Below are 16,843 nucleotides of genomic sequence, written 5' to 3'. Positions count from 1 at the left end.
AAGCGTTCTCTTGCATTTCTTGTACTCCATAAACACCTCATTTGTTCCTACTTGCCTATACCTGTTGTGCACCTTCTTTTTTCTCTTAACCAGGGCATCAATATCTCTTGAAAACCAAGGATCTCAAAACTTGTTACCTTTACCTTTTGTTCTGACAGGCACATACATGCTTTGTGCTCTCAGAATTTCCTTTTCATTTTCCAAGCCTCCCACTTTCCAAGTACACCTTTGTCAGAAAACATCCTGTCCCAATCCACACTTCCCAGATCATTTCTGATAACATCAAATTTGGCCTTTCTCCAATTTAGAATCTCAACCTGCGAACCAGACCTACCTCTTTGCATATTTACTTTGAAACTAGTGGCATTGTGGTGACTGGATGCAAAGTGGTCACCCACACAAACTTCTGTCACCTGCCCTTTCTCATTCCCTAATAGAAGATCTAGTATCGCACACCCTGTCATTGGGACTTCTATGCACTGATGAAGGAAACTTCCCTGGACACGTTTGACAAACTCTATACCATCTAGTCCTTTTACAGTAGTGGTTGCCAACCAGTTGATCGCAATCGACTGGTTGATCTTTGAGACTTTCCCAGTAGATCCCGAAAAAAAATGAACAATAACTACACAAATACATTATGCCTGATCAACCTTTTGATGCAAAAGCAAATTTTACCCCTAGAGCACATATGTGAGTCGTTTTTAACCTACACTCAGTTGCTTTCCCTGGTTATTGTGTTTCTTTTTCCACTGTCCAGCGTCGTGCATCACATGTATGCTGACATCATGTGACTATTGCTGCTGTCTGTCAAATTTCCACGGAGCATGGGAGAGCCTTGTTTATCTTAAACAAACGAACCAATGGGCAAACTGGCCAATGGCGAAAGAAAACAACACGTGTGGGTAAAAATGACTCACTTATGCATTCATGACTTAACTAAGCTTTGATCAACTTTAATCTGTTTTGACTCTATTATGTTGCTATTTATATTACGTCAGTTAAGCAAAAATTTGATCAGTTGCACTGCTCTTTCTTTCTTTCGAACTTTTTGCCTTTGACAGTGTGAATTCATGTTTAGCATTTAGTAATTAGCATTAATTTTAGCTTTTACTGAAAAATTAGCCACCCTCTCTCTCTTTTGATTTAGCTGTTGTATTTTTTCAGCGTAGCTTGTGCTGCATCAAACTGACCAATTAGATTAGATAAGAGTACAGACTGTCGCAAACACCAATATACAGCACCCGCTGGTGATATCCTGCAAAATCGCTAGCTAGCAATGGCGGAGGCTCCACAAAAGAAGGCAAAACGTACAAATTTCATCCAGAATGGGAAGAGGAATTTCCATTTACCTTGGTGAAAGACACGTGTGTACGTATGTTGTGCCACCAAACACAAGCACTGACTAAAAGAGGGAATCTGGAGCGGCACCACAACACCAACCACCAGAAATTTAAAGACACCTACCCCCCAAAGAGCACAATTCATGCCTGGAAAGTTGAGCTGAAATTGGGGTTGAAGGCCCAGCAATCGTTTTTCACAAAACATGCTGCTCAAAATAAGGCTGCTGTTGAAGCATCGTTTCATGTAAGTCACCTTTTGGCTAAACACAAGAAGCCTTTTACAGATGGCGATTTATTCAAGAAAGCAATGGCCATTACCGCAGAGATTGTTTTAGATTAGATTAGATTATGAGGACACTTACTCCTCGTTTATTGACATTTAGAAATGCATGCATTAAAAAATGATACAACGTTCCTCCAGAATGATATCACAAGAAAACACAGGACAAATCCAAGACTAAAACTGACAAAACCACATAATTATAACATATAGTTACAGCAGTGCAAAGCAATACCATAATTTGATAAAGAGCAGACCATGGGCACGGTAAAAAAAAGTCTCACAGTCCCGATAGACTCATCATCCCATGCAGGCGGCAGAAGGGAGAAACTCTCCCTGCCATGAACCTCCAAGCGCCGCCAACTCGCCGATGCAGCACCATTGGAAGCACCTGACCACAGCGGACTCTGAGTCTGTCCGAAAACTTCGAGCCTCCGACCAGCCCCTCCGACACAGCCTCTCCCAGCACCATCCTCTGCCGAGCACTTCGACCCCGCCCCAGCCGCCAAGCAACAGGCAAAGCCGAGGACTCGGGGCCTTCTCCTCCGGAGATTCTGGACCACACGGTAGCAGCAGCAGCGAAGCAGACATTTCAGAAGTTTCACCAGATGTTCCTTCGTTTTCTCACATCCATCTCTATCAATTCAGGATTGTGCACGACACCCTATTTGACAAATAACAGACATCACCACCGGAGTGGCTGCTGCGAGCTGCGTCGCGCCGCCATCTTCTCCTCCCTCCCATTTTTTAATAACTTTAAAAACAAAAACAACATCAAAACCGCAATACATAATATACCACTTGGTCCTGCAACAGTGACAAGGAGAGTGGAGTCATTGTCAGAGGATGTGGATCGACAAGTGTTAAAGGACTTGTCACTTTGTGAATATTTTTCAGTACAGTTCGATGAATCCCTGGATGTAATGCAAACAGCTCAGCTTGTTGTATTTGTCAGAATGGCTTTCCAGGATTTTACAACAAAGGAGGACTTCTTCACTCTTTTGCACTTAAAGGAGAGAACAAGAGGTGAGGATATTTACAATGAGTTTAAAAAATATGTCTGTGAAAATGACATCCCCATTCATAAACTGGTGGCAAGTACTACTGATGGGGCTCCAGCAATGCACGGTGTGCGCGTTAGTTTTATAGCACTGTGCCGTAATGACTCTGATCTTCCCGACTTCTTGAATTATCACTGTGTGATTCATCAGCAGGCCTTGCTGGGAAGGTCATGGAAGCTGAAGCCTTGAAGAGTTAAAGGCTCAAGATCACCACTCCAACTCTGTCCTCTCAGACAACAGCCACTGTGCTTGCCCCTGCCGTCCTTTAATTTTCCCTTACTAATCAATCCCAAGTGCTGATTGGTCGCTGATCAAAGCTCTATAAATGCTGTTGCAATCTGCTGTTCCTTTATTTTCTCAGCCAGTGGACCTGAATAAAATCCTACTACTACAGAAGTTTTCTTGGATGCCTCTGCCATAGTTGGATGCATCAGCAAGGGAGATGAGGCTGAGTACAGGGCTACGGTAGGAAACTTTGTCACATGGTGTGAGCAGAATTATCTGCAGCTTAATGTGAAAAAGACTAAGGAGCTGGTGGTAGACCTGAGGAGAGCTAAGGTACCGGTGACCCCTGTTTCCATCCAGGGGGTCAGTGTGGACATGGTGGAGGATTACAAATACCTGGGGATACGAATTCACAATAAACTGGACTGGTCAAAGAACACTGAGGCTGTCTACAAGAAGGGTCAGAGCCATCTCTATTTCCTGAGGAGACTGAGGTCCTTTAACATCTGCCGGACGATGCTGAGGATGTTCTACGAGTCTGTGGTGGCCAGTGCTATCATGTTTGCTGTTGTGTGCTGGGGCAGCAGGCTGAAGGTAGCAGACACCAACAGAATCAACAAACTCATTCATAAGGCCAGTGATGTTGTGGGGATGGAACTGGACTCTCTCACAGTGGTGTCTGAAAAGAGGATGCGGTCTCCAAGTTGCATGCCATCTTGGACAATGTCTCCCATCCACTACATAATGTACTGGTTGGGCACAGGAGTACATTCAGCCAGAGACTCATTCCACCGAGATGCAACACAGAGCGTCATAGGAAGTCATTCCTGCCTGTGGCCATCAAACTTTACAACTCCTCCCTTGGAGGGTCAGACACCCTGAGCCAATAGGCTGGTCCTGGACTTATTTCCTGGCATAATTTACATATCACTATTTAATTATTTATGATTTTATTACTATTTAATTACTTATGGTGCAACTGTAACGAAAATCAATTTCCCTCGAGATCAATAAAGTATGACTATGACTACTCCGTCGACTCAGGCCTTGGGGGCCGGAGTCGGGCACGATGATGGACTCTCCACTTTTCCCTCTCCCTCATCAGTGTGTTCAGTTCATCTACATTAGCCGCGCCGCTGTCTTCTAGGAGCATGTTGACCATAGTCCTGGGAGGGCGCCCAGGGTTCATCCTCCCGTGCTTGGGCTCCCATATGATGACTAGGCTGGCAGGTAGCTCAGGGTGGCGTAGACAGTGCCCCGCTAGTTGCAGTCTTCTCGCCTCGATTTTAGTGGTGAGCATCGGTAGGCTGTCATAGAGCTTGAGGTTCGTCATGTGCTGCTGCCAACTGACGTCAAGAGCCAACCGGAGCATTCGTGTATAGCAACCATCTGCATAGTCTTGGTGAGTGTCCACATCGCACACCTGTACGTGAGAATGGCCTCTATGACTGCTATGAAGATCCTCTTTTTAAGCCCTCTGGTCAGGTTCGACTTCCAGATTTCCTTCATGTCGTTCATAGCCATCCACGCCAGCACCTTCCGTATCTTTATGTCCTTCTCCAAACTCATCATTCTTCACCCGAGGTACTTGTAGTCAAAGACTTTCTTAATGGTATCGTTTTTTACGGTCTTGACAATACCTTTGTCGCAGTTAAACGCCACGTACTCTGTCTTTTAAGCGTTTAGGTGAAGTCCAACTTTATTGCAGTCAATTTCCACCTTTGTCAGTAGCTGCTGTGCTTCCTCCATCTGGTCAGAGAGCAGGACTATGTCATCTGCAAAATCGAGATCTGTGAGCATAACTGGTCTGACCCTTTTGGTTCGTCCTGGTTTTATGGTAAAACCAAGCTTGTCATGATCTTTGGTAGCTTGATGTAGAGCGTATTCAAGGACGATTATAAAGACGTAGGGTGGCAGAGTGTCTCCTTGCAGCACTCCTTGAGTAAAATCTGCTCCTCTCAAAATTCCAATATCTGGATTGGTTACTGATCAAAGCTCAACAGACAAGAAGTCATCACCCTGACACAGTGGTATCAAGAAAACAACCTCTCCCTCAGTGTCGCAAAAACAAAGGAGCTGGTGTGGATTACAAGAGGAATGGACACAGGCTAGCCCCTATTGACATCAATGGATCTGGGGTTGACAGGGTGAACAGCTTTAAGTTCCTCGGCATAAACTTCACTGAGGATCTCACATGGCCTGTACACACCAGCTGGATGGTGAAAAAAGCACAACAGTGGCTCTTTCACCTCAGACAGTTGAAGAAGTTTGGTGTGGGCCCCAAATCCGAAGAACTTTCTATAGGGGCACAATTGAGAGCATCCTGACTAGCTGCATCACAGCCTGGTACGGGAACTGTACTTCCCTCAATCACAGGACTCTGCAGAGAATGGTGCGGACAGCCCAGCACATCTGTAGATGTGAACTAAATAGACACTGAAGCTTTGGACACCACCTCACTTTTTTAATATACAGTATTTCTGGTTTTGCACATTTTCTAAAATCTATTCAATATACTTGTTTATTTATTATGTTTTATTTTATTTATTATTATTTTTTTCTCGCTTTCTGCTAGATTATGTACTGCATTGAACTGCTGCTGCTAAGTTAACAAATTTCACTTCACATGCCGGTGAAAATACACCTGATTCTGAACTTCCCACTATTCAGGACATCTACAAAGACAGGTGTGTAAAAAGGGCCCGAAGGATCATTGGGGACCCGAGTCACCCCAACCACAAACTGTTCCAGTTGCTACCATCTGGGAGACGGTACCACGGCATAAAAGCCAGGAGCAACAGGGCTCCAGGACAGCTTCTTCCACCAGGCCATCAGACTGATTAATTCATGCTGACACAACTGTATTTCTATGTTATATTGACTGTCCTGTTGTACATACTACTTATTATAAATTACTATAAATTGCACATTGCAGATTTGGATGAAGACGTAACATAAATATTTTTTGCTCCTCATGTATATGAAGGATGTAAGTAATAAAGTCAATTCAATGAGGGAAAGCTTGTTGTCAGGATACCATGTCACTGAGCTCTTTATCTCCTTCCTGTACTCCAACTCATCACTATTTGAGGTACAGCCCACTGCAGTGATGTTATTATGAGTGCACAGGGAGTTGAGGGGACTGATGACACAGCCTTGTGGAGCTCCAATGTTTGTAGAATATCCGTGGCAGAGGTACTGCCGCCTATCTTTACTGATTGTAGTCTGTTGGTCAGGAAGTCAAAGATCTAGCTGCAGAGGGAGGTGTTGATTCTCAGCATCCGTAACTTACTTGGAATTCCTGTGCTGTGGAAGACGTCCTGCCTCGTCCCTGTGCCGAAGACGCCACGCCCCAGCAGCCTCAATGACTACAGATCAGTGGTATTGACCTCCCACATCATGAAGACCGTGGAGAGACTTGTTCTGGAGCTGCTCCGGCCTATGGTCAGGCCACACGTAGATTCCCTCCAGTTCGCCTACCAGCCCCGACTAGGAGTTGAGGATGCCATCGTCTACCTGCTGAACCGTGTCTACGCCCACCTGGACAAGCCAGCGAGCACGGTGAGGGTCATGTTTTTTGACTTCTCCAGTGCGTTCAACACCATCCGCCCTGCTCTGCTGGGGGAGAAGCTGACAGCGATGCAGGTGGATACTTTCCTTGTGTCATGGATTCTTGATTACCTGACTGGCAGACCACAGAACGCGTGCTTGCAACACTGTGTGTCTGACAGAGTGATCAGCAGCACTGGGGCTCCACAGGGGACTGTCTTGTCTCCCTTTTTCTTCACCATTTACACCTCGAACTTCAACTACTGCACAGAGTCTTGTCATCTTCAGAAGATGACTCTGCCATAGTTGGATGCATCAGCAAGGGAGATGAGGCTGAGTACAGGGCTACGGTAGGAAACTTTCTCACATGGTGTGAGCAGAATTATCTGCAGCTTAATGTGAAAAAGACTAAGGAGCTGGTGGTAGACCTGAGGAGAGCTAAGGTACCGGTGACCCCTGTTTCCATCCAGGGGGTCAGTGTGGACATGGTGGAGGATTACAAATACCTGGGGATACGAATTCACAATAAACTGGACTGGTCAAAGAACACTGAGGCTGGCTACAAGAAGGGTCAGAGCCGTCTCTATTTTCTGAGGAGACTGAGGTCCTTTAACATCTGCCAGACGATGCTGAGGATGTTCTACAAGTCTGTGGTGGCCAGTGTTATCATGTTTGCTGTTGTGTGCTGGGGCAGCAGGCTGAGGGTAGCAGACACCAACAGAATCAACAAGCTAATTCATAAGGCCAGTGATGTTGTGAGGATGGAACTGGACTCTCTCACAGTGGTGTCTGAAAAGAGGATGCTGTCCAAGTTGCATGCCATCTTGGACAATGTCTCCCATCCACTACATGATGTACTGGTTGGGCACAGGAGTACATTCAGCCAGAGACTCATTCCACCGAGATGCAACACAGAGCGTCATAGGAGGTCATTCCTGCCTGTGGCCATCAAACTTTACAACTCCTCCCTTGGAGGGTCAGACACCCTCAACCAATAGGCTGGTCCTGGACTTATTTCCTGGCATAAATTACATATTACTATTTAATTATTTATGGTTTTATTACTATTTAATTACTTATGGTGCAACTGTAACGAAAACCAATTTCCCTTAGGATCAATAAAGTATGACTATGACTACTATGACTATTATAGTACTGAAGGTGGAGCCGTAATCAGTAAATAATTGCCTAAACTAGAAACTCATCTTTAAATCAAATCTGTTCAAAAGCCGTAATGGGATCAGAGGTTGGGCTGAGCTCTGGTCTGTGCATAATGCGATACCTATTCACAGCTTCCAGCTGCTGCTGCTCTGTGCACTCGCCAATGGGGGCAATGACATCCAGCATTCCTGGAGGGGCGCATCACTACCCCACCCACCATATCCCGTCACTCACTTCACTGGTCAAGGTTACTGCATGGTGGGGTTTGAGAGGCAAAGACAAACATCCTAGTGCTTACCTGCACAGTGTTGCGAAGGACTGAGTGGCCAATTCTCTCACACATGACAGCGACAAGCTGCACCGTGATCAGAAGCCACTGCTGACACTCCAGATCAGATGAGTCACTGGTGTGGCCTGGTGCCAACCTGCCATCAGCCTGTCCTGCTGCATTCACCAGGCCCTGGAGAGTGAACACAAACATTCAGTGAACCCACATCACTTACCCATCGCACCCAATATCACATCAGCAGCAATACCTTCCCTAAGCTGTACACCCAGGCTCTCTCCTGGATGCAGGTGACACCCCGACTAGATGCTGCAATTTGCAGGGCGGCACGGTATTGTAGCGCTCAGTGCCAGCAATATGGGTCCAAAACCACTGCTGTCTGTAAAGAGTTTGTGTTCAGCCTGTGACCTGGGTGTTCCAGCTTTCTCCCACATTCCAAAGACGTACAAGTTAGCAGGTTGATTGCTCACACGGGTGGAATTGAGCTCGTGGTGAAGGCACGGGGCTGGACTCCACTCTGCAGCGAGCATTGCTGTCTCTGCTTCAACCCCCCCCCCCGCCCGCCCCCCAAGATCTTTATTTGTCTCGATTGAGGTGTACAGATAAGAGACATAGATCAAGTAGACAGCCAGAGAGTTTTTCCTGGGGTGTAAATGGCTAATTCGAGGGGGCATAATTTTAAGGCGATAGGAGGAAGGGTGGATGTCAGAGGTAGGTTGTTTGTTTTTTTTTTAAACACAGAGTGGTGGGTGTTTGGAACACACCGCCAAGGGTGTTGGTAGAGGCAGGTACATTAGGGACATGAAGAGACTTTTAGATAGGCACATGGGAAGTATTAGATTGAGTAGGTTAATGGGTCAGCACAACATCGTTGGCTGAAGGGCCTGTACTGTTGTATGTTTATGGTTGATTCTATATGATGCAATTGTGTGTCGGAGCAAATGGGGCAGGAGTCAGCCTGGTAATATATCAGCCTCCTGATCTGTGGCACCATTCTGTGTGTCAGGAGCAGCCAGCTAACTCCAACCTCTGTTTCTAACATTTGGGACTGTCCGGGCAGCAGAGCCCCTCCTACCTTCAGACAATCGATGAAGAAATCTCCAGCGATGCTGCTCTCCTGCAGGCTGCTCAGCAGGTCGGCCAGACTCTCTGCCCGCCACTGGTCCCAGCAAACCTTTCCGTACAGGGCATCATCTTCATCGCTGATCAACCAAACGAAAGTCAGCAAGTACCCGGGGCAGGAGGTCATGGCAGTGTGGGAGCACGGAAAATCAGAGTAAAACAGGGTCCGCAAATATCAGGCACAGCAAGACAGAAAATAAATCCAAAGTTCACAGGACAAGGTTCAGGCACCTCAGGGTCTTGGCCAAAGGGGGCTGACCAGGAGAATATCCAAGGGTGTGGATCCAGGGGTAGAATGGTCTTGTCCGATGGGTGGGGGGTTGGCATGCCTGGCAGTATGGACCCAGGATTAGGATGGTATGGCCTGAGGATGTGGGTAGTGGTACGTCTGGGGCTCTGGGCTGAGGAGAGGTAATACACAGGATGTGGACCCATGACGGGGGAGAGGGGTTTGGTCTGAGTATCTGAGCCGAAGGTTGTGAACCCAAGGTCAGGGCTGAGTACACCCAACAGAAAGACACAATCAAAAGAGATTCTACAGATTCTGGAAATCTTCAGCAACACACACAAAATATTGCAGGAACTCAGTAGGCCAGCATCTATGAAGGGAAATAAACAGTCAATATTTTGGACCAGGACCCAATGCAAGGAGATTATTTTGAGTCTATAGTGGCTTATAGAGCAATCCCACTCCTCATTAGTGTTTACGTTACCTAACCACCCCATACTTCCAATCCACTACCCCCAGATCCTGGCCGCAGTGTGGGTGGGGGGTGGTGATTTACGGCGGCTAATTAACCCACCACCCTCACCTCTGTGATGTGGAAGGAAACCACATTTTCAAAGGGAGAACATGGAAACTCGACACAGACAGCGTCAGAGGTCAGGATTGGGCTCTGGAGGCTGGAGCAGAGTCACAGAAGCACCAACTGCACATATTTCCTGTGACCCCATTGTGTTCCAGTTTCATCCTACATTCATATTGTGTGATCACAATTCTATCTCCTTTACCATAGCACTGGAGAGGGATAGGAACAGACAAGTTAGGAAAGCGTTTAATTGCAGTAAGGGGAAATATGAGGCTATCAGGCAGGAACTTGAGAAGCATAAATTGGGAACAGATGTTCTCAGGAAAATGTACAGAAGAAATGTGGCAGGATGCAGGACAGTAAAATTGGATTGGTGCAAGATGAGAATTCGGTAACTGACACCGACCATGGCAAAGGAAACTGATGGAAAATGAGGTGCATCAAGCTTGCATTGGGCTTCATTGTCCCAGTGCAGGAGAGCACAGACCGATAGTTGATATCAGACAGAAACCTTGAAATTAGCAGAAACAAACGCGGGTAGTTAGGAGGGCTTTCAAAAGCAGTCATAAATTCCCTTGACAGTGCATTGCATGGACGGGTGAAGGTGTCCTTGCGACCCGGTGAAGATGTCCTCGTCAGTACATTGTACGACCTGTGAAGATGTACTTGACAGTGCATTAAACGACCCGTGAAGATGTCCTTGTTAAGGCATTGTACGACCTGGTGAAGATGTCCTTGGCAATACATTGTACAGCCATGGTAACGATGTCCTTGTCAGTGTATTGTACGACCCAGTGAAGATGTCAATGTCAGTGCATTGTACGACCTGGTGAAGATGTCTTTGTTGAGGCATTGCATGTCCATGGTAAAGAAGTCCTTGTCAGTGCTTTGTATGGCCCGATGAAGATGTCTTTGTTCAGGCATTGCACGTCCATGGTAAAGATGTCCTTGTCGGGGCATTGTACGACCATGGTAAAGATGTCATTCTTCATTTCTTGTTTTCTGAATAAACTTTTGAGAGAATAGGGGGTATGTCTACAGAGCCAGTGTTCTCTTCTGCATGTCAGATGTGGGATTTTCATGAGACTACCAGCGTCCCCAATGGCCACATCTGCACCAGGTGCATGGAGATGCAGCTCCTTAGAGACCATGTTAGGGAACTGGAGCTGCAGCTTGGTGACCTTCAGCTTGTTAGTGAAAGTGGAGTAGTGACAGACAGGAGCTATCGGAAGGTACAGGAGACAGATAAGAGGGAAAGGAGAACATCAGATGGTGAAGAGCACCCCTGTGGCTGTCCCACTCAACAATAAGTACTTCATTTTGAGTACTTTGGGGGGGGGGTGTAGGCAAAGACAACCTACTGGGGGAAGCAACTCTGGCACTGAGTCTGGCCCTGTGGCTCAGGAAGGCAGGAAACTGAAGAGGACGACAGCAGTAATGGGGACTCTATAGTTAGGGGCACAGATAGGCGATTCTGTGGATGCAAAAAGGAAACATGGTTGGTAGTTTACCACCTAGGTGCCAGGGTCCATGATGTTATTGAACATGTCCACAATATCCTGAAAGGGAGGGTGAGCAGCCAGGTGTCGTGGTACATATTGGTATTAACAACATAGGTAGAAAAAGGGAGGAGGTCCTGAAAACAGAATATAGGGAGTTAGGAAGGAAGCTGAGAGAGCAGGACCTCAAGGGTAGTAATCTCAGGATTGCTGCCTGTGCCATGCGACAGTGAGGATAGAAATAGAATGAGGTGGTGGATAAATGTGTGGCTGAAGAATTGGAGCAGGGGGCAGGGATTCAGATTTCTGGACTTGAATCCGAGGGGGACCAATATCCTTTCGGGCAGGTTTACTAGAGCTGTTTGGGGTGGTTTAAACTAATATGGCAGGGGAATGGGAACCAGTATGATAGAGCTGAGGATGAGCCAGCAGGTTTACAACTAGATGACATAATATGTAATATGAATGTAAGGAAGGACAAACCAATGATTGGGTACAACTGCAGATGAAGGAAAGTGCTTAGTTGTTCCACAGAAGCAAAACTCAGAAGGGTAAAGAATGCAAGACTGAAGGTATTGTATTTAAATACACGTATCATTTGGAATAAGGAGTATGAACTCGTGGCACAATCAGATTGGTCGTTATGACCATAGGACCATAAGATATAGGAGCAGAAGTAGGCCATTTGGCCCATCGAGTCTGCTCCACCATTCTCCAGCTACTTCCTTCAGAACCCGAAGGTGCATTCCATCAGGTCCAGGAGATTTATCCACCTTCAGACCATTAAGTTTCCTGAGCCTCAACATCACATCCTTGCTCAGTTTCAGTCGTAATTTTCACTGCACTTACTTCACTTCCCTGACACTCTTGAATGCCCAGTATACTGCAGATGTCTTCCACTGTGAAGACTGATGCAAAAATACACATTCAGTTCCTCTGCCGTCTCTGTGTTTCTCACACAATATCTCCAGCAGCATTTTGTATTAGTCCTCGACTCTCTTTTACCCTTTATATACTTAAAAAAACTTTTGGTATCTTCTTTGATACAAGTCACCAGCTTCCTTTCATAATTTATCTTTTCCTTCCTAATGACCCTCTGAGTTTCCTTTCTGCAAGCTTTTAAAAGCTTCCCAATCCACTATCTTCCCACTAGCTTTGACTTCCTTGTAGACCCTCTCTTTTGCTTTACTTTGGCTCTGATTTCAGTTGTCAGCCACAGTTGTGTCCTTTCGTTCAAAAATTTCTTATTTGGAATATATCTGTCTTGCACTTCCTTCATGATATTGTGGGCATCACTGAGTCGTGGCTGAAAGAAGGCCAATGTTGGAAGTTTAATGTCAAAAGATATACTTTGTATTGAAAGGACAGGCAGGAAGGCCTAGGCAGTGGCGTGGCTGTATTGGTAAGAGATGGAATTAAATCTTCAGAAAGAGGTGACATAGGGTTAGAGAATGTCAGGTCTTTGTTGGTGGAGTTAAGAAATCGCAAGGTTAAAAAAACCATCATTGGAATCATATATTGGTTCCAAATAGCAACCAAGATGTGGGGTTGAGATTCCAAAGGGAGCCAGAAAAGGCATTTAATAAGGGTACTGACACAATTGTAATTTGGGACTTCAATATGCAAGAGGATTGGGAAAATCAAGTTGATGTCGGATTGTAAGAGGGGGAATTTGTTGAATGCCTACAAGATGGCTTTTTAGAACAGCCTGTGCTTGAGCCTCTTCGGGGAAATGCGATCTTAGATTGGGTGTTGTGTAATAACCCAGATTTTATTAGTGAGCTTAATGTAAAGGAAATCTCATAAGGAAGTGATCATAATATGATTGAATTCGTACTGCAGTTTGAGAGGGAGAAGCATAAGTCACATGTATCAGTATCACAATGGAATAAAGGGAATTACAGAGGCATGAGAGAGGAGCTTGCCCAGGTGGATTGGAGGGGAGACTGGTGGGGATGACTGCAGAGCAAAAGTAAGTGATGTCTCTGGAAACAGTTCACCAGGTGCAGGATAGAAAACGTCCCACAGAAGATTATGTTCTCAAATGGCAGGGGTAGGCAACCGTGGCTGATAAGGGAAGTTGAGGATTGCTTAAAAGCCGAGGAAAGGGTATATAAGGTAGCAAAAGTGAGTGGGAAGTTGGATGATTGGGAAGCTTTTAAAATCCAACAAAAGGCAACTAAAAAAACCGTAAGAGGGGAAAAGATGTGGGCAAACCAGCTGATAATATAAGTAGGATACTAAAAGTTCTTTCAGTTATATAAGACTAAAAGGGAGGTGAGAGTTGATATTAGACCACTGGAAAATGATGCTGGTGTGGTAGTAATGGGGGACAAAGAACTGACAAATGAACTTAATCAGTATTTTGCTTCAGTGTTTACTGTGGAAGACACCAGCTGTATGCCAGAGGTCTGTGAGTGTCAGGGAGCAGGAGTGAGTACCACTGCTATTAGAAAGGAAAAAGTGCAGGCAAACTCAAAGGTCTTAAGGTGGATAAATCATCTTGACCAGATGGACTACATCCCAGATTCCTGAGAGAGGTTGCTGAAGAGATAACAGATGCATTGGTCATGATCTTTGAAGAATCTCTGGATTCTAGCATGGTCCCAGAGGACTGGAGATTTGGAAATGTTACTCTTTTCTTTAATAAGGGAGGAAGACAAAAGAGAGGGAATTATAGGCCTATTAGCCTAACCTCAGTGGTTGGGAAAGTGTTGGAGTCCATTATTAAGGACGAAGTTTCGGGGTACCTGGAGATTAATGATAAAATAAGTCAAAGTCAGCATGGTTTATGAAAAGGGAAATCTTGCCTGACAAATCTGTTAGTTCTTTGAGGAGGTAACAAGCAGGGTGGACAAAGGAGAGGCACTGGATGTCATTTACTTAGATTTTCAGAAGGCATCTGATAAGCTGCCACACATGAAGCTGCTTAACAAGATAAAATCTATGGCAATACAAGAAAGATACTGGCATGGATAGCATAATGGCTGACAGGCAGGAAGCAGTGAGTGGGAATAAAAGGGGCCTTTTCCGGTTGGCTGCCAGTGACTAGTGTTGTTTGTCAGGGGTTGTAACTTTTCACATTCTTTGTCAATGATTCAGATCATGGAATTGGTTTTGTGGCAAAGTTTTCGGATGATATGAAGATTGGTGGAGGGATAGGTAGTGCTGAGGAAACAATGTGATTGCAGCAGGACTTAAGAGAAATTGGAAGAATGGGCAAAAAGTGACAGATGGAATAAAGGGTTGGGAAATATATGATAACGCATTTTGGTAAAAGGAACAATAGTGCAAACTACTATCTAAATGGGGAGAAAATTCAAACATCAGAGGTACAGAGAGCCTTAGAGGTCCTCGTACAAGATTCTCAGAGGTTAATTTACAAGCTGAATCTGTGGTAAAGAAAGCAAATGCAATGTTGGTACTTATTTCAACTGGAATAGAATAGAAAAACGAGGAGAAAATGCTGAAGCTTTTATGACACGAGTAAGGCCACGCTTGGGAGTGTTGTCAACAGTTTTGGGCCCCTTATTCCGGGAAGGATGTATCGTCATTGGAGAGTACAGAGGAGGTTCCAGAGGATGATTCCAGGAATGAAGGAGTTAATGTTTGATGAGCACTTGGCAGCTTTAGGCTTGTACTCATTGGAATTTAGAAGAACATATGGGGATCTCATTAAAACCTACTGAATGTTGAAAGGACCAGATAGGGTGGATATGGAGTGGGTGTTTCCTCTGGTGGGGGTATCCAGAACTAGAGAGCACAGCCTCAAAACTGAGGGACGGCCTTTTAGAACTGAAGTAAGGAGGAATTTTTTTAGCCAAAGAGTGGTGAATCTGTGGAATGCTCTGCCACAGACATGACTGAGGCCAGGTCTGTGGGTATATTAAAAGTGGAAGTTGATAGACTTCTGATTGGTTGGGGCATCAAGAAATATGGTAAGAGGGCAAGTATATGGGGTTGAATGGGATGTGGGGTAATCCATGATGCAATGTCAGAGTGGACTCAATGGGATGAATGGCCCAATTCTGCTCCTAGGTCTTATGGTCTCATGTCCTTGTTGGGGCATTGCATGGCCATGGTAAAGATGTCCTTGTCAGTGCACGACCATGGTAAAGAACCAGAATCAGGTTTATTATCACCGCCACGTCCTGTGAAATTTGTTAACTTAGCAGCAGCAGGACAATACAATACATGATAATATAGAAAGAAAATAAATAAAATAGATATGTAAACCAATTACAGTATATATGTATATTAAATAGATTAAAAATAGTGCAAAAACAGAAATAATACATTTTTAAAAAGTGAGGGACGTTCACGGGTTCAATGTCCATTTAGGAATCGCATGCCAAAGGGGAAAAAGCTGTTCCTGAATTGCTGAGTGTGTGCCTTCAGGCTTCTGTACCTCCTTCTATACAGTAACAATGAGAAGAAGGCATGCCCTGTGTGATGGGGGTCCTTAGAACACAGAACATAGAAACCTACAGCACATTACAGGCCCTTTGGCCCCCAGAGTAGCGCCAACCATGTGAGCTACTCTAGAAACTGTCTAGAATTTCCCTAGAGCATTGCCCTCTACTTTTTAAAGCCCCATGTACCTATCTAAGAGGCTCTTAAAAGACCCTATTGTATCAGCTTCCACCACCGTCACTGGCAATGTATTCCATGCACCCACCACTCTCTGTGAAATACTTACCCCTGATATCCCCTCGGTACCTATTTCTAAGCACCTTAAAACTATGCCTCCTTGTGTTAGCCATTTCAGCCCTGGGAAAAAGCCTCTGGTTATCCACACGATCAATGCCTCTCATCAGCTAATACACCTCTATCAGGTCACCTCTCATCCTCCGTGCTCCAAGGAGAAAAGGCCAAATTCATTCAACCTATTCTCATAAGATATGCCCTCCAATCCAGACAACATCCTTGTAAATCTTCTCTGCACTCTCTCTATAGTATCCATATCCTTCCTGTAGTGAGGTGACCAGAACTGAACACAGTACTCCAAGTGAGGTCTCACTAATGTCTTATATAGCTGTAACATTACCTCACGGCTCTTGAACTCAATCCCACGATTGATGAATACCAACACACCATACGTCTTTTTAACAAAACTGTCAATTTGCGCAGCAGCTTTGAGTGTCCTATCGACATAGGCCCCAAGATCTCTTAGATCCTCCACACTGCTAAAAGTCTTACCATTGATATTATATTCTGTCTTCAAATTTGACCTACCAAAATGAACCACTTCACACTTATCTGGGTTGAACTCCATCTGCCACTTCTCAGCCCAGTTCTGCATCCTATCAATGTCCTGCTGAAATCTCTGACCCCAGACTATACACAACATCTCCAACCTTTGTGTCATCAGCAAACTTACTAACCCACCCTTCTACTTCTTCATCCAGGTCATTTATAAAAATCACAAAGAGGAGGGGTCCTAGAACAGATCCCTGAAGAAAACTATTGGTCACCGACCTACATGCAGAATACGAACATATGACAAAC

At 45.1% G+C, this 16,843-nt stretch overlaps 1 protein-coding gene across 1 annotated transcript in view; it reads right to left on the bottom strand.

Moving 5' to 3' along the window:
- Positions 1-16,843, bottom strand: part of tango6 (transport and golgi organization 6 homolog (Drosophila)) — a 165,303-nt gene that overhangs the window by 75,867 nt on the left and 72,593 nt on the right. The window contains exons 10-11 of the mRNA XM_063067293.1: positions 8,981-9,107; positions 7,918-8,079 (exon numbers count right to left, since the gene is read on the bottom strand). Of these exons, the coding sequence (XP_062923363.1) occupies positions 7,918-8,079; positions 8,981-9,107 (289 nt within the window). The remainder of the gene's footprint in view (positions 1-7,917; positions 8,080-8,980; positions 9,108-16,843) is intronic.

The sequence above is a fragment of the Mobula hypostoma genome, chromosome 14 (assembly GCF_963921235.1).
Source record: "Mobula hypostoma chromosome 14, sMobHyp1.1, whole genome shotgun sequence".
Taxonomy (NCBI): domain Eukaryota; kingdom Metazoa; phylum Chordata; class Chondrichthyes; order Myliobatiformes; family Myliobatidae; genus Mobula; species Mobula hypostoma.
This window is presented reverse-complemented; position numbering and strand designations above follow the sequence as displayed.